The sequence below is a fragment of the Cyprinodon tularosa genome, unplaced genomic scaffold, assembly GCF_016077235.1.
Source record: "Cyprinodon tularosa strain WSP-4 unplaced genomic scaffold, ASM1607723v1 ctg51, whole genome shotgun sequence".
NCBI lineage: Eukaryota > Metazoa > Chordata > Actinopteri > Cyprinodontiformes > Cyprinodontidae > Cyprinodon > Cyprinodon tularosa.
The window spans coordinates 3,116,673-3,139,304 of record NW_024039241.1 but is presented as its reverse complement, the minus strand read 5'-3'; the positions used below and the strand labels follow the sequence as shown (position 1 = coordinate 3,139,304).

Below are 22,632 nucleotides of genomic sequence, written 5' to 3'. Positions count from 1 at the left end.
AAGAAAGGAGCAGCCACCTTCAAATGGTGGCTTTTGGTTTTCCACCACATCAGACTGACCAGAGCATCTCCTCCCATGTTTGTTTCCCCCCTTTAAAAGGCTTTTTTTTAAAACTGCAAACACAATTTCTCACGGATGTCTCGGGAAAAAATTGCTTTCTTCTTTATTTTCTCTGCACAGCTCAAAGTTTTCCTATTTACAGACACTTTCATCTAAGCTGTGGATCCATAAAGCTCCTCTTGGCCTCTTCATACAGAAGCTGTACTGATATTAGGAGGAAACTGCTCCTAGATGGACTCTAAAACTCTAAAAGAAGTAGATGCTGGGTCTTTATTTTATGACCTTAGATTTTAGTACTTAAAAAAAATCTATTCCATCCAGAACCTTTGTTAGATCGGGGAATACTTCCTAAGAAAGGAAAGCTAAGGTTTGGAGTTGAAAGGAAACTTTCTGGATTAACTCTCTGATTAAGTGAAGCTGCGTCTTCCAGCAGTGCTACAGGCTGTGGATAAATGGAAGCTGCATCTGCAATGCAACAGAAGACAAAAATGGACTTATGGTAAATATACAGTTACAGCAGCAAGCTGAAAAATGTGACTTTATACACTGAAAGCACAAGTAGTGTTTGGTTTTATTTTGTCCTTTACAATGAAAGAGATAGATAGTAAATCAAAGTAGGTATATATTGAATAATCATACAAATAACATATAATAAATCTTCCAGTTTTATATGTATAGGATGCTTTTCACTTTTTTGCAAAATGGGAAATTCTTGTCCTGCATTATGATTTCTTCTTTTAATTGCTCCACTAATTCATTGTTTAAGATCTTTGACTTTGATAGAACTTATAAAACAAAAAATCAGTTATTTGAAGCAAAATAGTAAAAAATAAAAAAATAAATAAAAGGTTAGATTTTGATTAATTAAACAGCAATGCAACTAAAACCTCCATCATGGTTTTATGGCATCTCAGAGCTGCATTTGATACAGATGAATAAAAAAAATGGAAGTGATTCTGTGGTAGTCCCCTTTAAATAAAATTTGACTACTGTAAGTGGGACCTCTTTGCATCTGTTGACTTTCGCTCAGCTAAACTTATAATCTCTTGATGGACAACCATGATCTTCAGGATGGATCCAATGTATGCAGAAAAGTTCTCTTACTCCAAATTCAAATTGGCACATGAAAATAGTCTGAGAGAAATTGATGGTGTGGAAACTCTGGCAGGAAGAGAGAGATGAGGGGGGTTGTCTTACTCAGACATCTCTCCTTTGTAACCCAGGAGAAACAGGTCTGCAGGGACATCCATTTGGTTCATTCTCACAGACAATAACTGAATATCAAGTTTTATATCCCTGTGGATAAACCTTAGGCCTGCTTTTTTTAAACAGAATTGCTTACATTCAGCAAGCTTTAAGTGGTTTCTGTCATAAACGGCCTGATGCAAGCAAGCCTGTATTCAGTTGAATTAGTGCCATATTTTGACTAGGCCATTAGAGCCTTTATTTTTTTCCTTTCAGAGATTGATTTGATGGCTGGCTTTAGATTCAATTCAATAATACTTTAATAATCCCAGAGGGGATTCCAATGGCAAATTCAGCTAGCAGTTCACATCTAGGTCCCCTTCTCATTTTGTTAATACCTTTAAATGGGACATGTCTTGCTGTTAGATGGCGAGGGTGTTTTTTTATTCCCTCATGAGTAAAAAATGGTTTTGACAGTTTTAAGTCACATTAAAATGGGTTGGTTTAAACATATTTTTTTTTCCCCAGGATCCAACCAAAAAGAAAAGCTAAACACCTTTAAGCAAGTAAATATGGTTTTGGAACATTTTAGGTTCAATAATCGACAGCTTATCCAAAGATGATGAAAGCTAAAGCAGTTTATCCTACAAACCCACAATCATCAGAAGGTCACCAACAACTTCTATCATCTCTATCGGTGCAAGTTTGTGGAGTAAAAAAACATAACATATTTTACTCCAAAATAAGACACACAGGACATACTCTACCTTAAAAAGTATTAAAATGACGCCAAGATGTCTTCCAAAGTGCGTTAAAGCACAGAGAGGGCGAAGATTTGTCGGAGATCGGGGTAGTTTTCCCGAGCTGTCCAAGGATGCGTGTGTGGATGGTTGCTTTGTGTGGAGATTTCACTTCAGTTGTGGACGTCACATCGATGATCAGCCTGCACAGAGCTAAGAGGCTTTAACTGAGACATAAACTGAGCTCAGAGGAAAGAAGTGACTCACAGCCGCTGTTGGATTACTCTTTAATTGAAACTTTTAAGACCAATCAGGAGTTAAAGGTGTTCAAAATAACTGTGGATACAAAAAATATCACAGACTTTGCATGGAAAGTGCTTTAGTGTTAAAATACAGAGGACACGATCTGCCATCAGCTGCAACTTCCTTTGACAGAACCATCAAGTACATCAATATATTTTGTTTTTTGTTCTCCATTAATTGCACTGAGGTAAGTGACAGTAAAACAGCAGGCTGAGTGATTAGCACATGTAAAATCTGGAGTATTTCGGCCCTCGTGTCAGTGACAGTCATGCAGCCTGGATAGGCTTTCCTATATATAATATGATAAAATATTTTAAAGAAATGATTCTTACAGTTGTTAGCAGGACAGTTTTTTGTTCTTCAGTGTGTTCCTGAGCCAGCAGGACGAGGAGCATTAACAGAAAAAAAAAGAATCTGTCTCGCTACATTTAATGCAACCAGTGGTTATTATTTCCAGAGCTGCACAGTGAATGAAACGCTTAGTGAAATAATGCTATAATGGCACACAGATAAACATCATAAAAACACACATTTGGTCATAATGGGATCATATCCATGGAGATGTTCCAGAATCAAGTTCAACTACTGTAAATGCTTCTCTCCTCTTCCTTTTTGAGAAAAAACCCTGAAGAATGGAGTGAAGTGTGGGTGCTTTGGAGGAAGCCGTGTCAGAGGGAGGTGTGCTTCAGCTTTTTAAAATCCTATTTTCTTTTTCTACTTTCGGCGGCTGAAGATGCTCTTCTTGCTGGAGCTTTTATCTGCGGTGCTGAGTCCAATGAGGAGCCGAGCCTTCTCGTCTTCCTCCTGCTGCTGGTTGTTGTCCGACTTCCCTTCAGACACCTTCCCACGCAGATCGGTGACAGAAGCCGGCTTCAGGCGCAGCTTCTCTTTAATCATCTGAGCAGCAGAACGCAGGATGGATCAGTTTAGGAGCAATGACAAGGAAATGTTTAATGTTTTTTTATACCAATGTAAATTCAACACACCAAAAACAAACACAGTTTTAGATTAATCCTTTTAATAAGATTTTTGTGCTTTAATATTATTTAACAGTAATAATCCCCCTCACATTTTTTTTTTTTCAATTTAGAACCACAAACTAATTCTGAAAGATAGAAAAAGGCAAACGGCAGCTTATTTGTGCTCTAGCTGCCAGTTAAATGCATTTGTTCAGCCAACTCCAGTCTCAAGTTTTTTTTGTAGCCTCCAACTGTTTTTCTTCCATTCCTAAAGCGTATGTAGCGCTGCCCGTCACCCTATCAATTCTGACAAGCTTTCACTCCCACAGCATGACAATGCCAGCACCATATTTCATGCAAAACAGTTTGTCAAAATGTTACTTTGCAGCCAGAAATCTGAGGAGTAGAATACTTTTAGGCATTAATCCTGATCCAACACCCTAAACCTCACTCCACATCTGGGAATCTCAGCAGCTCTTCCAGACTTGGTGGCTCTTCATATTAATGCTCTCCTTTCTCACCGTGCTGGGTTGAACTGTGTCTTCATGGGTCTGTTGTTATAAATATATATATATATATATATATATATATATATATATATATATATATATATATATATATATATATATGTGTGTGTTCTTTAACAAAACCCTGGGGCCTTAACTGAAAATCTGTATTGGTACCTAGATTAAATCTCCTCCATTTACTAACTAGATAAAATCTAAAGATGATGGTAAACACTGGATTTTAGTTATCAGACTAAAGAAAGTTAAATACAAATGCAGACGACACTTTTGATTATTTGAATTTGTGAAAATCAAAAACTGATTGACTTTCTCTAAATGTAAGTTATCCACCCCTTGTCTTGGACTCACACAAAAAATGCTGATTAAAATAAACAACTTTTGTGGTTTTTAAGGGTGTGAATATTTTTGTGTTTACTTAAAAGAAAATCTGCACACCTGAGCCACCAGCGCCTTTCTACTGTCGCGTTTCACAGCCATAGCGAAGTCGAGCCACGTCCACGTGTTGTTGTGGTACTCCAAACAAGGAAGAACGAGGTTCAGGTCTTTCCAGTCCACACTGCTCTTCTCTCCCTGAGGAGAAATCGAACAGAGTAAGAGATTAAAAAGAAGAGAAACTGGACTGGGAATAGATAAAGAGGGCAGTCAGAGAGCAAAACCTAGAATAATGTGTTGGAGTGAAGGTAAGCTGTGGATCAAGGAATCTCTTCTTCAGAGACAACAGGACGGCATACAGAGTGATTCTGCCAAGTATCAAGGATACTGTCAAAACCCTGAGAGGTGAATTACTGCTGGGTCTTTAACTGCCAAAAAGTTGACATATTTACACTTAATATTTGCCAATAAATCAAATTCTGGTGGTTGTTTTAAAAGCATCAGACCAAGATGTGACTCCATCTTACACGATCACTTTAGACAAACATGCAGATGTTTGAATAAACAGCACAGGGTGAGATGTGGTGTGCTTGTGAGATTGGAGAAACTAAAGGCATTAGTTTGCGTCTTCAAATGAACAATTTATAGGAACCACAGCCTAGAAGAAGTAGTAAATGTGTGTTCAGGTGGTGGATCCTTAGTGCCGCAGTATTACTTACACATAAGAAGGATTAGGGAGAGAACATTTCTGCAACGACAGACGACTGATTTTAAAGCAGTACGAGTACACAGGATGTGACTTTCTGAAAACAATTTGGATTTGATTTGTTGTCTAAACAATAAATTAGCAGAAAAGATGACAAAGACTCAAAAAAATGGATGAATTGTCTTCTTTTTTTATTGGGGCATTAGAAAATTAAAAGCATATGAATAAATGCAGTTTCTATGGGATAACAGTGTGACTGGGTTGGATGGCCCACCTTGTAGCTGACACACAGAGGCACTTGGGGAATCTTAATGTAGATGAAGGAGTTGTTCATGGCGGCTCTCTCCTTCATCTTATCAATATCGTCGACAGGATGCTAAATGGTGAACATATACATTTCAGGTTAATTACTTTTTCTTTCATCATCTAAGCTTAAATTAAAAAACCTTCTCACCTCTGGAGGCTTTCTGAATGACCTCCTGACTCCTGCGGTGCGGTTCAGTCCCTGGGTGATACTCTTACTGGGGCCCATGGCACCCATGGTATCCTCTGACAGCTGCCTGGGCTTGACTGGGATAGCTGTGACACAGACCACAACGCCATCAGCACCAAGCCTGCGGCATCAACACCGCAGGCTAACACCCCCACAGTGTCTCAAACGCAAACGAAATCACAGTTCTTAGGGTCAGCAATACAGCACACAAAGTATTAATTCTTGCACATGTCTGGTGGAGAAAACAGAAACTAGTATAGATTGGTGTGCTGGAGGATAGGGATCTAGAGAGACAAGAGCGCAAACAGTCGCCTGGCTGAATTTATTCCACCATAACATACCAGTAGTGACCAATCTAGACTTGTCTTCCTCGTCTGTCACATCTTCCTCTTCAACGTTTCTTCCCGGGAAGAAAAACCCCATCATGCGTTTGAAAAACTGGTACATGAGCTGGATGTTGAGAGGCACCACGTTCACCTGAGTTAAGCAGAGAGGTTAGATTGAGGCAAAACTAAAGTGAAGTCTGGTTTTACAGCAGCTGCATGAAGCAGGTTCCATACCTCAAAGTGCTCCTTCACTGAGATCCCTCCCACAGGGGGGCGCACTTTGCTGAAGATGCGCAAAGCAAACTGACGTCCTGACTGGCAGTTGCTCTGAGGTCGAAGTACAACCTAGAAAAATCAGATTAAGTTAGCGACAGTTAAGCTTTCTTTGGCGTGAAATGTGCACCATGTGACACGTTACCAATGATGTGAACAACAGGATGAGAGAATAAGGTTATGAGAGATAGGAACACATGCAACTATGCATCCTTGCTTCAACATGCTACAAAGTCTGGAGCTGTGGAGTGACTGTTTGGACAAACAAGGTGGGTTCAAGCACAGACATCAGTGTCCTGGATACGTACCCTCACACGCTGCACAGAGGAAACCAGGCAGAGATACATTAACACAGGTTAGCAATTTCCTATTTAGATAGTGCATGGATGGGCCAGTGTTGGGTTAAATTTTAGTAGAAAATCTCCAAAATAAAAAGGTCCTTGTAGAGTCAGATGTTTATATGCGCTCATCACCTGCATCAATGTCTCTTTTATGAGGGTTTTTACACCAACTTTTCATTTTTCCAGGATGTAAATCGCACAACAGTAGAACATTTGCTTTAAAACTTATAATACATTTTTGATTATTGGCTAAAATATATTCACATAGCATCACCATCATTAAATAAAAATTGAACAGCAAATCTTTCCCTGCATGGTTTGTGATCCGATATCTGGCTGCTCTGATGACGACAAAGGAAGAGCTCATTTTAATAATTTCCTTTCCTGGCACTCAGGGGTTTTTAGCCCTGATCCAGTTTCAGCAGCACTGACTTCAGGGCCATCCCTGAAGCCTGCATTAGAGCTCTATCTGTTCCAAAATCATGTTTTATAACTGTCCTCTTAAAAAAACACTTCCGTCCAACTTTCAATCAAGGAGTCTAGAATGTAAAGCTATTATAACCTGGTGGATTCTGGACCAAAGATGTCCAGATTACAGGTGACCCGAGTTTCCATCACGAAGACTGAGGGTGGGTAGAGAGAAACTAGCCTCTCCTGCTGCAGTTACATTTAATAATTGAGGTACTTTTCCAGTCAGACCAGAAGAAAGACTGAGCATTTGGGTCACAATGACAGGAGGCATGTTTGGAAGAGACAAGGCTTTAACCTCAAACATGACTGTGCCAGCTAGTAAAGCATGATAGAGGAAGCGTCATGCTGAGGAGCCTGTTTTTATTGCCAGTCTGGTGGTGCATTGAACAAAGGCAGGGAACTCAGATAAAAGAAATTGGTTTGGGAGTGGACAAACAAAACAATCATTCTGCTTCCTGATAAACCCTGACCTTAATCCTACTGAAGATTTGTGGACTTTACTACAACTCCAGGCTCTGAGTCAGGAAACAAAACCAATCTAAACCAAACAAACCCTCTAAAAGGAACACTGATCAAATATTAATCAGACCAGACGCTTGTTAGTGGCTAAAGAAACATGGATTCAGACTCCAATTTGCTAAGACATATCAGTAGATTCTCTGTGGAGTAGAGAAAGACACAGACTGTTAAACATTTCTGTTTTTGATTGAAGAAAATCTTCAATGCTGACAGTCCAAATTTGACGTGGAGCTTTTCTAAACCCATTTTAAACTCAAAGCACTTCACAACAGAGTCACATTCAACTTATCCCACTAAGAAAGTTGTTCATTCATACATTAGACTAACATAGACTGGTAGGCTAATTCCTATAAATCTAAATGTGTTAGCAGTAAACTGGAACCCCCAAAGTCTGGATTACAACAGTCACCCTATTGTACCTCTGCATCCTAGAAAAGAAGCATCTCAAATAAAAAAATATTGCATAACCTGAAAATAGGACAAGGTTTTTTTTTGTGTTAAAAATGATGTGAAAATGTGGGGTTGTCTTATAATTGGGGTCTAACCAATTATACAGGTTGACAGTTGTCTGGGGTTGCTACACAGACAACAGCAGAGGGAGCCCGTTTTTTGTAAAGCCAGTGACATCAAACTGGCTGGGGTTATTTTTTTAAACACAATAAAGAAGAAGTGACACGGATGCTACAAATGGAAAGTCACTGCCCAGAACAGTGTGGATTAAAAGTCAGACAAGTCTGCATACATCTGAGGTGGAGTTATGACACCACTTTCAAAATAACGGTGGTCAACGCAGTGGAGGCATTAAACAACTGTCAGGAAGCAAATAAATACGGCATTACAGAATGCAATGTCAGAAGATGGCACGTTAAAAAAGACTTGAAAAATGCGAACAGCAAAAGAAAAACTTATGAAAAAAATTGCAGAGCTGTCGGGTGTAGGAGTGACAGCGAGGCAGAGGATAGCTGTGAATAAAAGCCTCATGCAGGGTTTGAGACGTTCCATGAGCAAAGTTCAAATTGCATTCGAGTTGAAGTGTTGCAGATTTCACTGAAATGTGTCATGGCTGTGTTTTTTAAAACTTTTTATTATTTAATTGCACAATGCAAAATTATTCAAAAGAAATTCTTTAAACCAAACACATTTGGTTTGTCAGTTGTTGTTTTTTTTGTCTTTTTGTTTTTTTCCTAAAAACTGGTTCTGGAAATAGGGGGTCGTCTGATGATAAGGGTCACCTATATTCGGGTCAGTACGGTAATAGTGATATATTAGAGACAGTTGTAAAAAAAAGGGGATGGTGGATTTTCTTTTTTTTTTTGGAAGCATACATAGCCTAATTAATATAGTCTATTAACCTAAAGAAATATGCATGTTATGGTTGTTACATGTCAGGTACGCCGGTCATTGACCTTGACCAAGGAACCTTACAGTAGAACTGCAGTCAGTCCCTGGTCTGGCATTGGCTATCACTGCCCCTACATAGTTAGGAACAAATCCAGAGGACAAATTTCCCAATGAGAACAGCTTCATAGTCATGGTAGGACAATTGATTTACATTTTTTTGCTCAGGCTACTTGTAAGCCCACAGCCCGCCAAAAGTTGAAAGGGCAATATCATTGCCATTACTGTTAAAATATAGTAGGAATTTTACACATTCAGTAATAAAATGCCACAGGGGATGGTCATTTAAGAAGGGGGATGATTTTTAAGATTTTTTTAAGAACGTGATGCTATCCCACCCTCATCCCTCCTCAACTCAAGTACTGATTAGAGAGTGATTGATACAGATGATGAGAGGACGTAAACTCATGAAAAGACCTATATCGGATAACCCTATCAGTTTATCATCCAGACTGACATCAATTGTTCAAATCAGATTTACCTTGTAAGCTGCATTGGGAAGCAGGTTGTTCATTGTGAACCACCCGAGCTCCAAAAGATGCTCTGCTGTGTCATCAGACTTGTTCAACTACAAGGAGAACAAGGTAATCATTGATTAATTCTTCGTGCTCACTCTTTTGTCTTACAGACAGAAAAAAAAATCCGGCTGAGCAAGATGAGTTTTAAAATTACAGACAGAGGAAGTTTTCTACTCACCTTACTGTACATGAATCTTTGCAGCTCGAGCTCTGCGATGCCCAGCTGTCCGTCCTCCTCCGTCAAACACCAGCGAGCCTGAGCAAAGTAGATCTCCGTCCTTCGCACCACGCCAACGTCTTCTGGGGGCTTTCGCAGCTCCAGCTTGTTTGCTCGCTGCAGCTGGAAATCCTTAAAACACCTGGATACAACACAGGACGTTTATATTTGCTGTGAGCAGATGACTGTGGTTATCAGACATGCTTTGCTGCTGATGTGAGACCTGATGAGGATGTTGAGCTCCTCGCTTTTCATCTGCATGTCGTTCTTCTCCTGGTTCAGCTGATTCTGCAGACGCATGTTGATGTCCATCAGTTCGTCACTGTTGGCTTCATCGGTTTGAGCCTAAAGACAAGACATCTGAGTTTTAACCTCGTGTTTGTTGGAATAAATGAGCTGAAAAAGAGTTGCTTTTTTTTTTAGCCTCTAAACAATCAGCTCCATTTACAGTCAAATTTACTGGCAAATCTGATAATAAATTAATATTTTATTATAGTAACAGAAATTAGGATTTCAGAAAATTTTAAACTTTTATTTCTATTAGATTTCATCCAGTAGGGTGAATGAATATAGTTTTTCCAAAACTACTGTAACGATCACACTTATTCGGGTCAAGGAGAAATGGCCTGAAACCAGTTTGCTAGACACCAATAAAGTTGATTAGTAATTCTTTTCCTCTAACTCTTCACAAGATCAGAGCCCTCCTCCATCCAAAATCTCTTTCAGTTGTCCAGAGCCCTTCATCTTCTCTTATGCTACAGGATTTAAGTTTGGTGACTAAGACGACAGTGGAACACAGCCGACTTTCAGCCTGGGGAATCATAACTGTGCAGATATGGCCAAAAGTTTTAGATCTGTATTTTGCAGCAACAGCAAAGTAAAATCGAATCTAAATTGTGCTACAAGAAACATGTATCCTGCCTTTTCTGTTCACTAGCATGGTTAACTGCACTGGAAACTTTTTCACAATCTCCCCTTTATTCAAAGAGTTTATTTTGCCATGGACTTAGAGCATGGCGGGTCCATCACCATACTTAATTGTGAGTTTTAACTTAACTAAGAACCACTCCTAAAACAAACAGCTGGCATGTAAGGAACATCTAACGGTTGTTATGTTGATCTAAATCTCTGTCCTCTGTCCAGACGATCATATATAAATCCCTGGGACATGGAAAATGACTAACCTTTAGCAGATCATTTTCATAAACAATAAGTTGTTGAGCTCTGGAGGTTTGATAAAAAGCTCACCCTGATGTTGGAGTAAATCTGTTTCTCGAGGCGTCTGATCTGGGCGAGGTGCTGCCTCACTGCCTCCTGCAGATGCAGGATGCTGCTGCGCTGCTCCTCTGGGTTGCTGGAAATTTCCAGCTGGAAACGAACCCGCTGCTTTTTCTCACTGTGCTCCTAAACGAGTGTTGGAAAAAACAAGATCTTAGGATGGGCAAATGAAAAGATCACATCATTTTCTAGAGAGAGTTAGTCAGTTGGAGCTCCTGCCTACCTTGCGCCTGGGTTCCACATGTAACAGCAGGTTGTTGACGATGTCCAGAATCATAGCGTACTGAACTGGGTTGGTGGAAATCTCCAGGTCATGGTGAATGAGAGTGAACGTTTCCACAGCACCTAAAAGCAACAGTATCACAGATTAATCCTTCTAAAAACAGGACACCCTCACTGCTCCATCTCTGATCACACATACCAGCTTGCTTTTTAAGCAGGTCCTCTTTCTCATGATTGTTCCTCATCTCTGGAGGTTTGATTTGTGTGGCCAGCTCGGGGTTGATGTCATGACTGTAACTAATGTAGTGCATCCTGCAGCTGCAGCGGGAGATGATGCGCTGAACCTGCTGAGACTCATTCACCTGTGCGGGCTGGTTCCAGTCTGCAAAATACAAAACCTTAACTGATCAAATCTGATCCCAAAATACACTGCCTGGGATGCACTGCTCTTCTTTCACAGTGCAAAATACCTGAAATAGTTCAAGGTTAAAGACTTCATCAGAACTACCAGTATATTTGGGTTTTAAATGCTCGGACCCTGAGAAAGTGCACACCCCCTGAGTGAATATATCCTCACCTGTAGTTGTGCTAACCATTCCTCCTACTGCCTGGCCGCTCTCCATCAGCTCCTGCACTGAGTCCAGGTTACGCTGCCTGTGTTCCTCAATGTTTTTTACCTACAGACAGCAAAATGCAAAGGAAATAATCAAAGTTAAAAAAAGAGCATAGTTCAAATAGGATGCTAAAAGTACATTTAAGCACAATATTCCCTACAATCACAAGCAGTAATGATCAACTCTTCAATATATAAACCAAATCTAAAATGTTGTGATACTCTTTCGAGCGAAGCCTACCTCCAGCCACAGCTGTCTGTCCTCCTGCTCAGAGGGATTGAGCTCCATGGTGGCAAAGTACTGCATCCCGTCCAGCAGACACGTCCAGGTGGTCTTCTGCTTCAGCGTGTCATTGTACCAGGCCGGGTGGTGCTCACACTGCAGCAACTGCGCCTTGGCTGCAGACACCAGAACACAGCCTGCTGTTTCCGTGCCACGCAGCATCATCTAGGTGGGGGAAGGAAATAAAAAAAAAACACCCAGAAAAGGTTAACAAATCTAAAAGTCTGACAAGGTTTCACTAGATGTTACCTAGTTTCACTGCGGTACTTTGTTTAAACTACTGAAGCTTTTTTTCATAAGTCAGCAGTTACGTTCATCAGTTTACAGCATGCTATTAATAAGTATAATTGCTGCTCATTGTGATCCTTAAACTTTTGGTCATATAATTGGTTCTGATAATATATTCAGCTCAACTCCTGTAATCAACACCAGTCTTCTTTTAAGTCAAATGATTACCAGTAAAGTCTTTACAATGGTTTTAATTATGTTAAACTGCTTTTCCTTTGTCAAAATAAGGCCCAGTGGTATTTCATTTGACTGATGAATGTCTGAGTAATCCTGATGAAATATGCTCTGAGCAGCAGCCTCTCCCGGTCCTGGAAAAACAAGGGACAAGGAGAGATCTATACAGAGCTAGCATAACCCATTCCCTCCAGAAAGCACCTACCTTTACCGCTCTGCCCAGGCAGAGATGTGAGGCAGAGCTCCATCATTTCTGCTAGAAGTTAAAATTTGCAGAGTAACAGCAACTGTTCTCCGGCTATAAGAGCTTTGTGTTTAGTCTTCCTAAAAAGAAAAGCCTAATTGGCAGAAGTGCAGTAGTACACTCACTGTTAGCCCCAATTCTGCCATGACATAAAATATTATGTCAATATAATCATCAAGACTGACGTAAATATTTTAAGTTCACTCGACACAAACAAGCCTCTCTTTGAATTTGACATATATTTGACATAAAATTGAAAAGATTTTTTTCACTGAATATACTAAAAACACATGATTATAACTAAAGTTTGAGTGTTATGCTGAACATAATATTTACAGTCTTAACATAAAACTGACAGTTTTAAGTGGGTTCCCCCCCCCAACTTACTTTTTAGTCAACATAATGTATTAAACAAATGTCAACACAAAGTTAACTTTAATAATGTGTTGTTTGCGTAACCTAAATCTTTTCAGTAGAAACAAACCCCATTTGTGCAGTGACATTATCAATATAATTTAAAATAATTCAAAATGGCAAATTTTGTTATGTTCAATGGAAACCATAGTATTTTTCTACCACATATAACTTATTATAGTTGTTCCAATTTATATAAACTAGTGTAAAAATATCCCCTCAAGCCTTTAATTTTCATTTTACAAGAACATTCTTGTTCAAAACATGAAAGGCAGGGGCAAATGACCAGAATGGCAACTTGGTGATGATTTTTACCCAGAATACATTTAGCAAGAAAATATCAGCAATTCAATTAAATGTGAACATAAAACCAGATTGTTTTTTTTAATATTTTATATCTGCTACATGAGTACAGTCAGTCAGTCTTGAAAGGATTTTAGAAACCCTAACTCAGACTTGACTGTGACAAATTTCCTAACCTGTGTTTGAAAATCTCAGTATATAAATGTTGTCTGAGTTGATAAAATGTTCATCTTCTGACAGTCAGAAGGTATCTGCTCCGTTATGACAGTAAAGATGTTTAAGTGCTGAAAGTATTCGTCCCAGTACCATTTGGGATCTTGAAGGTTCAGGTCGGGGGGCGAGCCGTCTTCTCAGTGGGTAAATGTGTGGAGCTGAGCTTAAAAAGTCAGATAAAGTTTGTGTAATGTCTACTTAATTTCTACTTAAATTACATAGAACTCAAAGTTTTAAAAACATAAAACTATTCTATCATTTGACTGAAAAAAGCCAACAAATCTCAGTCAGATTATAATACACATTCAGTTTATATTGATTGGAACCAAAACTTTCATGTTGATAAACTGAAAGGTTTTGTGAGAAAGCTGTTTCCAAAAAATCTTTGAGTTGGTTTGAGCAATAAAAAATATTGTGTTCATTCCACCCAAAGATAGAGATATATATATATATATATATATATATATATATATATATATATATATATATATATATGTTTTTTTTTTTTTACACAGAATTTTATTGTATTAAATAAGCATAAAAATAAACAGTTTGTGACTTTCTGATTATGTCATATGAACCAAATATTTAATGTTGATATGACAAAGATTTAAATGCTGAAAAACCTTAAATGATTTTGCAATATTATAAAAAAAAAAAAAAAAACATTATGTTGAATTGACATGGATTCCTTGTCAGTTAAGGTTCATGTGCCAAGATAATTTTACGTTTGGTTTACGTTTCACGTTTTTACTTATAACTGTTGTGTTATTTTACTGCACCAATATATTGTACAGCAGCATTGTTTTAAAGTGCCTTTCTTTCAGGTTGGAAGAAAACGACTAATATAAATAAATAGGTAGATACTCTGTAGTGCCAAAGTCAGTTTTCTTCATATATGTGTAAAGCTCACTTTGAAAGGCCTATATATTTAAGATACAACACATTTGAAAATGAATCTTACAAAACCAAAACAACAATAACAGGAATGAAGGGAACCATTTTTGTTCCAGATTTAAACTCAAATATCTAATAAGAAACTTGAAGGCTGAAACAAGTAGCATCAGTGGGATTACCTGACAGTTGACCAGCTCAATAAACCAGTTGCGGTTAAACACACAATCGGTCTGACAGGCTGCAATGCCGCACAGCTGGTCACTGACTCCAGAGTCTTCCTCAGAAAACACCACAAACTTGTCCGTTTCTTCAATCAGCTTCTGCAACATTGAAGCTCCTACAGAATGTAAAGAAACAGAAACTGGTGAGTCATTTCTGGTTTCTGGCAGAGCCCGTACCGGCAGCAGAAATACTGGCCTTCATGTGGACTTTTCTCCACACGATTCACAGCAGGAACAACCGGAGTCACAAGAGCTGTGGTCGGAGAGTAGTAGGAGGGAGAACGTTTGAGTTTCTTCGTCTGCAGGTGCGTGTCGATCTTTAGACCCTTTAGAGCTTCGGTTGAAAGATTTCTCTTCAACACAGAAGCCTTTTTATAACCATCATAGAGCCCAAAGGCTATGTTTCTGTTTATGGTTGTCCAGGAAGCACGGAGATCCACCAGGCGCAGTTTGTGAGTGTAAGAAGCATTAGTTTCATCTGTTGGATTTACTTCCTGCCAGAAATAAAGAAAATAAATTTGGTAAAGTCTTACTCCAGCTACCAAAACAAATACGCCTGAAGTCCAGCTTTTACCTCCTCCATGCGGTTGCTCTGTCGCTGGTAGCTAAGTGATGACAGACTGAGCAGATGAGTCTTCTTCACTTGAGCGTTAATCTGATGGTCAGCCGTCTCGTCCCAGGTGGAGGCCATCAGGTGGACCGTCACCTGAGACAGCTCACTCACCATCTGAGTCACATTCCACTCAGAGATCAGCCTCCTCATCACAGTGCCCGCTGAGAAACGACACAGAGCAACCAGCTTTTAAAAAAGTCTATTTCTGTACAGCGTCTATGCTAACAGTCGTTAAATGCTGCGTCACCCTGTGGAATAAGTCTCTGCGTCCCTCGAGTAAACACGTGGCCTTTATTGCACTCCACCTGGACTCCTCTCTGCTGCGCAAAGGAAGCCCAATAATGCACCTGAGGGAAAGACAAGATGTAAATGAATGGTAGATAAAACCAAGAACCATGGTTAAACAATGTTGACTGCACTGCATCCGAGTCAGGGACGGAAAAAACAACTACTGATGAAACTATAACTTAAAGAACAAAATAAAACATTGACTCGGCACAGTGGTGAAGAAAATCACCATCTGGCAAAATTCTATTTACTCCTTTTTTGCTCCATGCCAGAACCCGACCACAGTCCAACTACTACTATTGTAGCAGCAGGGAGAACGACCACAACATTCCTATTTTCAAGACAATTCACTAAAGATGCCTATACTCATTTAAAAACCTACAAAAGTACTCCTCAAATAATGTTCAATAAAGTTAAAGTTTTAGTTTAAATCCATATAAAGACTTCTTTTTTCATTCATTATTGGTTTCTATGCATGACTACACATGCTTCTTGGAGTTTCTCTGGGCTTCGCAGTGGAGCAGATTCAGCGTAAATTCTGGCTAAGGCTAGATAGGTGCGACAGCTAACACTTGATCTGCTTGTCAGCAAAAGTGAGATGCAGGTTTAACTAGAACGTTTAGTTTAGACAGGCCTCAAGAAATAAATGATTAAACCAGGTCTGTTTTACAGGACGCATCTGAAGGCTATAGATTTTTTCTGAAAGGCAGTTAACCCCACCTTAGAGCAGAGAAGGCTTAAAGCAAAATCCACATTATGTAATATATTTATTTTCCCGTTTTTCATGAAATGATCTGCTTAAACCATGTATGGCATAAAGGATATTTTAAGGCACTGATATTTCATGACAAAAAAAAACAAAAAAAAAACATGAATTCTAATTGGTTGAAATGTCTAAAATGGAAAACTGTTAGAAAACAATTTGCATTAAAGTGCAACTAATAAACTGCGTCTATTAAATCAATTGAGAATTTGAGTAAAATAAAAGGAGATTTTAACACTAAACAAATTAATTTGTTTTAATGGCTTGCCATAATCGAGCAGCACTAAAACACAGCTGTTAAGCGCCCTTGTTTTTGGCAAATTATTAAAAGCTTACTTGTAGTTGTGGGAAGGCAGCTGTGTAGGACATCTGTTTGTAGTGCTGACCGAGCTTCTTGCGGACCGGCCTGAGGCTGTGGAAGAGCTTGCCTCTGCAGATGGGTCTAGAGACGCTGGTCCAGGTGGCCCAGAAGTTCTGCATCCAGCGCAGAGTGCTGCTGTACAGCAAGATTCGAGGCTCAGGGGGTTCTAAAAGACAAGAAATGCATAAATGGTGAATTAAACACACTGCTTTTCCTGCCTAAGGCCCGATGTGTTTAACACACACCTGTAGAGCAGTTCTGGTCGAGATCCATGGTGATGGAGAGGTTGAGGTTTTCAGAGCGAAAAGCTCTGTAGGAGTCATGAGGTTGTCCTGAGGTCACGTCTGCAATGCTCTCTGCACAGCAAACCATGACTGCATGGTGGTCATGGGGGTTGCCATGGCAAAGCCACTGAAGGTCAAGGGTCATACACAGGTTGGGCAAATGCAGGAAACAGATATCATCGTACCTAGCATGAAAAACAGGGATTTTCTTTATCAGCATTGTATTTGCTGGGTTCAATTTTATTTGGACTCTAAGTACTTACTTTGATGCTGTCCTGACGTTTACGTCTAAATTCCCTTTAAACACAAACTGACCAGGATTCCAGTCAAAGTTCAGTTTGGTCCATTCCCAATGCAAGTTTTCAGTGGTGTTATATGGATCCTGGAGGAATGCAGACTCGGATTAAATGTCTTTTAAAACATAACTCAACACAATAAAACAAGTCTGACCTCTGTAGCCAGCTGATGCAGGTTGGCGTGTTCGATGTTCATCTGCCAACGTCCGTGCAGAAGCAGGCGACTTTTGTCCCACCAAGCCAGAGGGGGAGACGGATCGGCTGTGGGTTTGGTCAGCAGGTCCACTGACTGGCCGATCAGCGTCCAGGCAGGGTCCCAACAAGGCCCCCACACAATGGTATAAAGAGAGATGTTGGCTGCAGACAGAGCAAGTTGATGAAAATAGGACTTATTTATGCTTAAATATTGATTATCATTTAGAGACAAATCTTTAAAACAGGATTTAAAACAACAATAGGTCTGTGCAAATAGAGCAGTGTAAATGGCATGGGCATGTTATAGAGTCTAGGCTTGTCCCGATCCGATCCACGTATCGGATCGGGACGCCGATATTGGCAAAAAAAAATGCGTATCGGCAAAGCATGTAAAATGCCGATCCAGACTGCCGATCCAGTTTTAAAAAAAAAATCCGGTCCGTATTTTCCAGTTTCGCCGATTGAAACGATCCATTCCACTATTTTGCGCCAGTGTTTCCCTGTTTTGAATTTTTATTAAAACTTACAGTAATACTTGCACCTTTAACTGTTTACGGTTTTACTGTTCACTGTGCAATTTCAGATTGCTATTCATAATTTTGTCCAGTTTGTGTTTATCTCTTAATAAACAGGTAAGTTTGTTGTTACCAAGCATTGTGTTTTATTCAATCTCACCTAATTTAGCTGGCTAGATGTTATCAAGAGTACTAAAACCCTTTTCAACATGAGTCTTACAACTAAGGCTAAATACTTTAACTTAAACTTAAATACATGCTCGGATAGGCTGGTATCGGCCAGTATCGGTATCGGATCGGAAGTCCAAAAACAATATCGGTATCGGATCGGATCGGAAGTGCAAAAACCTGGATCGGGACATCTCTAATAGAGTCTGACACATAGTTAGGTGTTCATGAGTCTTATGGCAGACTCTATAACCTGCCCATGTCATTTTCACTGCTCTATTTGCACACTGCTCTATTTGCACTCCTTGTAAGATGCTATTTTACTTTTTATATTTTATATCCATATTTTTATCTTAAGTGTATATATTAGTCTATTTTATTGCATGCCTTATACCCACAGTGTTTTAGATAATTTTATAATTTTATTTACCTATTCCATATTATATGTTTCATGATGCACGATTGTACCACAAAAAATTTCTAGTGTGTTAACTCCTTCACTAACAATGGCAATAAACCTGATTCTGTTGCTGTCCCATGCCTGGACTAATATCACATGTCCATCTCCTCCTGAACAAGATTAAAATAAACATTGGATGTTGATATCGGTCAACTTTAAGTCATTGGGTCAATACTATCATCCTCCCGTAGACAAAATTCATGGGTGTTTCCTTGCTGCTCTAATCTACACCTCAAACCCAAATTCATTAAATATTCATATATCTCTGATATGTTTTAGTGGCATTTACAGTAAGAGCTAATTTGCTTTAAATACTATGAATCAAATCATTATAACATTTTAGAATAAAAATCTAGTATAAAAAACACAATGGCTTTTTTTTAAGTGAGTCGTTAAGTGAGAATTTAATATTAGTGTCTGCCTACAACTGACTCAAAACACTATTGTCAAAGTTTGGGTGAGGATTAAGATTTTTCTAAAGGAAAACAGATTATACTTTAGATTTTATCTGAATTCCAAAGGGCTGACAGATTTTGAAAATCCTGTAGAACTTACATTTGAAATCATAGTAGAACTTGAGTGGAGGCATGTTTCTGTGGACTGTCACATCTCCCCACGGATCTCCGAGTGGGATAGTCTGCTTGCGACGAGCCCTCGCCTGTCCATCCTGCTCTGTTCCGATCAGACGCCCTGACAGCTCCCAGTCCCGGATCTCAAACAGGTAACGAGGGTAGTCTCGAATTCGCACTAACAACATAAGCAGAAAGAGTAAACAGATAAGAAAGAACGCACAGGTGCTTCACTTTTTTTTAAAGAAAGAAAATGGTCTTACCCAAGTACGCTTCCAGCTTAAACTTGACGGCACGACACCACTGAACCGCCAAAGGGAGTCCGTCTCTGGGGAAGGGACTGATCCTGTCGATGTCTCTCAGCTGCTCTCTCACCTTCTCTGGACCATGGAAAGACTGATCAGCAAGAGCAACGAGCTCCAGGTCCGTCACCGTCCAGGTAAGCAGAGACTTCCTCATGGGTGTGTTTGCATAGAGTCGCCGTGAACGCTGGATGTAAATTTCTATGTGTTTCTTCTCCAGCGAGCTGTAAAGCTCCTCTATTTTTCTGGCGGGAAGAAGTTCTCCATGCTGCTTTCTCAGTTCTGCCACTTTCTTATCCAGGAGCTGCAGACGCTTGGCGCTTTCTTTACTCTCATCCTTCATTAGCTCATAGTTGTCTCTCAGCTTGATTTCAAAGACATCATCCAGGAAGACGAACGAGAACTGGCTGATTTTGAACACCAGATCGGGTGGCAGCCGCTGCTCGGAGGACGCTTGACTTGGTGGGAGATGGAGCGTCTTTAACCACTTCTGCACGCTGATGGCCATGTCAAAAGTGTTTGAGAAGTTGTACTGGTAGGGGAACTCAACGGATAAAGACGGGCAGGTGAGGACCCAGACTCGGTTGTGGGCGGTGCTTAGAAAAGGAAACGTGTCTCTGTGGAGCTGCATCTCAGTGAGGTCATCATGAGTCTCTACCTCCAAGTTGTTAAAGGAGACGATGTTGTTGCCATCAAAGTTGAAGATCAGCAGGGGGGAGCGGATGTGTATGGCACCAGCATGCTTCGTTAGTGAGAAAGCGTCGGTGTGCAGCAGGATATAGTTCTTCTCACCAACGTGGGCTGTTAAACGAGTCAAACCCATTTCAATGCGTAAAGAAAAGCCTCTGCTCTGACCCGGCACAGCTCCTCCACCATCTTCTTTTTCTCCACGGAGCATACACCAACAAGCCTGAGCTTCAGTCATGTGCTGAAATAAGACCATGTGGTCTGGAGGAGTCCAGTGTATGGTGAGCTCCTCTTCACACTGGACCTGTAAAAACATGAACATGTCAACACTAAAAGAAACACAGGTGTATTTTGACGATTAGATCTGAACCAATTCTCCCTAATTGTGCACAAACTCTGCTTTGCTCTGCCAGAGAAATGTGCGTATTACCATTCTGGAAACCAAAACCATGATGTTAATGGCAATTAGCTCTCTAATAAAACTAAGAAGTGGAAAACAGTCCCTGTAAGTCCTTAAAATGTATTTTCATTGCGAAAGCAGCTAGTGCAATAGGTATAAAGCAAAAAAAAAAAAAAAAAAAAAACAGAATAAACTAGTAATGCTTGGCTCAAATATTTGAATTTATGGAACATATTAGGGTTTTGACAACAACTCAGCAACATGAAGTATGTGACCAATCAGAAGGTTTTTTTTTAAATTAGATGCCCACCCTCCGTAACAGATGCCCAAGGATTGGAAACAGCTGACTGTTTAGTGAGAGTCACAATCAGCTAGAGAAAGAAGTGAAGGAAGACGTTAGCGACACTGACAGAACCTCTTTACTTAGAGAATTTACTGTTGAGACGTCGCTCTATAAACAGAGGAACTCTTCGAGACACACCGAGTATGCGCACAAACCAGGAGAGGTAACAAAACTAATGTACATTATTACCTTAAAAACAACTACAAAGTCCTGGATGAAGATTTCCAAAAAGCTAGTGAAAGCAAAAGTGGTTCTTTAGAGACAAAGAGTGAGACTGAGGCCCAATCTTTAGAATTTCAACAAATATTTCAGAACACAAAAAAATGTTTTTTTGTGTCACAGAAATTATAGTACAAAGGGTTTATTAATCTACAAAAACTAATTATTGTTATTAAAAAAATAATAATTATAATATATTAAACTTATTAAATGCAGTAACATATAGATAAACATTCTTTAAACTTAATTGGTTTACATTGTGCAATAGATATATGACTAAACATTTTCAGATGGAAAAGTGCAAACTTGTATTTCCTAGTTTGTTTCATTTTTAGGGTTGTTTAATACACTTACCATAAATAAAAGTACAACAAAAAATTGTATTGCCAAATTAAATATTTTATCTTTCCTCATAACTATGGTTATCACAAAGCTTACAGCTCTTCAAAATGCATTTCCTGGGCATACTAATAGATTTCTTAAATTTAAGGTCAAACAAAGTGGACTTTTTTAAAAGTCTGCTCAGAAACATTTATATATGATTGACTGAGCCAACAGAGTCTGTGTTTGTTTCTAAAAAACAAACCCAGGAGGAGATGGAAACATATAGTATTAACATTTAAAGCAATGATGCTGGAACAATGAATCATCAGAGCCATGTGGAAATATTTAATCTTACATGGATATGACCTAAAAAAGAGGGAAATTAATGTTTTGCATTTAAAGAAATGAGCCTCATTATTCCTCTTTATTAGCTGGTTTAGGGATTTTTGCATGTAGAGCAGTGATAGTGGTAATACCTCCTAGAGTCAGAATGAATGTTTGGTACAAGTCAGAGGAGGGGAATGTCAGGTCCGCCCAATACAAGAAGCTGAAAGAAAGGGTGTCTTAGTTTAATCTAAATTTAAAATCTTGCTTGTGAGGCTAATAGATAAGTTTATCATATAGCACATTGATAGATGCGCTAAACTCATTCATCTGGGTTTAATGACATTTTACAGTACATTGTCACATCTGCCTGAAGGGTGAAGTAAATTGCCACTTTTACTTTCCTTGTGTATCCATTTTGGTAAAACTAGACTTGGTCCTACCTAATTCTGGAGGTGGACAGAATTTACACTTTTCCCAGGGATTTTTTTTTTCCTTTGAACTCTTCATGCTTTTAAAAAGCAAATTTAATAATGTTCAAAACTGAGTTTGGTGATCAGGCAGCAGGTGTGTTCTCAGTGAAAGCAAGACTGCAGGTAAATATTCACTGCTTTTAAGCAATTAGTCAAAAACAGCAATAATCAAAAATCAAAATGGCATGGTGTAAATATTTTCAGAACAACACTTCAGTCATCATTAGCATTAACAGTAGTGTATTTAGTCTGAGAAGGTGGAAACCAGCGGAGCTCTGATCACTGATGCTTTTAATTCAGATGCAGAGCAATATCCATCTGCAGATCAAAGGAATGCAAGCTTTATATCATTATTATTATTATCTCTTTTTATTTGTACAAAGTGTGTCAAAAAAGACAAAGTACAAGGTGTAAAGATCAGAGCCAAAGAATGAAAAGAAAAAGGGGGTTGAGACCAGGACCACTCAAGACTTTAAGGTTCTCTCAGTGT

At 39.2% G+C, this 22,632-nt stretch overlaps 1 protein-coding gene across 5 annotated transcripts in view; it reads right to left on the bottom strand.

The window, feature by feature from the left end:
- Positions 1 to 2,258: 2,258 nt before the first annotated feature.
- The window catches only part of LOC119795361 (protein KIAA0100-like), a 30,971-nt gene continuing 10,597 nt past the window's right edge, over positions 2,259 to 22,632 (bottom strand). For 3 of the 5 annotated variants that reach the window (XM_038303334.1, XM_038303335.1, XM_038303338.1), the window contains exons 17-41: positions 19,334 to 20,363; positions 19,057 to 19,248; positions 17,318 to 17,520; positions 17,131 to 17,249; positions 16,829 to 17,052; positions 16,559 to 16,749; positions 15,419 to 15,518; positions 15,133 to 15,332; positions 14,755 to 15,052; positions 14,517 to 14,674; positions 11,763 to 11,969; positions 11,486 to 11,585; positions 11,108 to 11,290; positions 10,910 to 11,031; positions 10,657 to 10,812; positions 9,632 to 9,753; positions 9,370 to 9,550; positions 9,155 to 9,241; positions 6,253 to 6,261; positions 5,906 to 6,016; positions 5,687 to 5,822; positions 5,307 to 5,431; positions 5,127 to 5,228; positions 4,210 to 4,344; positions 2,259 to 3,185 (exon numbers count right to left, since the gene is read on the bottom strand). In XM_038303334.1, the coding sequence (XP_038159262.1) occupies positions 3,003 to 3,185; positions 4,210 to 4,344; positions 5,127 to 5,228; positions 5,307 to 5,431; positions 5,687 to 5,822; positions 5,906 to 6,016; positions 6,253 to 6,261; positions 9,155 to 9,241; positions 9,370 to 9,550; positions 9,632 to 9,753; positions 10,657 to 10,812; positions 10,910 to 11,031; positions 11,108 to 11,290; positions 11,486 to 11,585; positions 11,763 to 11,969; positions 14,517 to 14,674; positions 14,755 to 15,052; positions 15,133 to 15,332; positions 15,419 to 15,518; positions 16,559 to 16,749; positions 16,829 to 17,052; positions 17,131 to 17,249; positions 17,318 to 17,520; positions 19,057 to 19,248; positions 19,334 to 20,363 (4,674 nt within the window). In that variant the 3' untranslated portion in view covers positions 2,259 to 3,002. The remainder of the gene's footprint in view (positions 3,186 to 4,209; positions 4,345 to 5,126; positions 5,229 to 5,306; positions 5,432 to 5,686; positions 5,823 to 5,905; positions 6,017 to 6,252; positions 6,262 to 9,154; positions 9,242 to 9,369; positions 9,551 to 9,631; positions 9,754 to 10,656; positions 10,813 to 10,909; positions 11,032 to 11,107; positions 11,291 to 11,485; positions 11,586 to 11,762; positions 11,970 to 14,516; positions 14,675 to 14,754; positions 15,053 to 15,132; positions 15,333 to 15,418; positions 15,519 to 16,558; positions 16,750 to 16,828; positions 17,053 to 17,130; positions 17,250 to 17,317; positions 17,521 to 19,056; positions 19,249 to 19,333; positions 20,364 to 22,632) is intronic. The other 2 variants (XM_038303337.1, XM_038303339.1) reach the window with 1 other exon arrangement.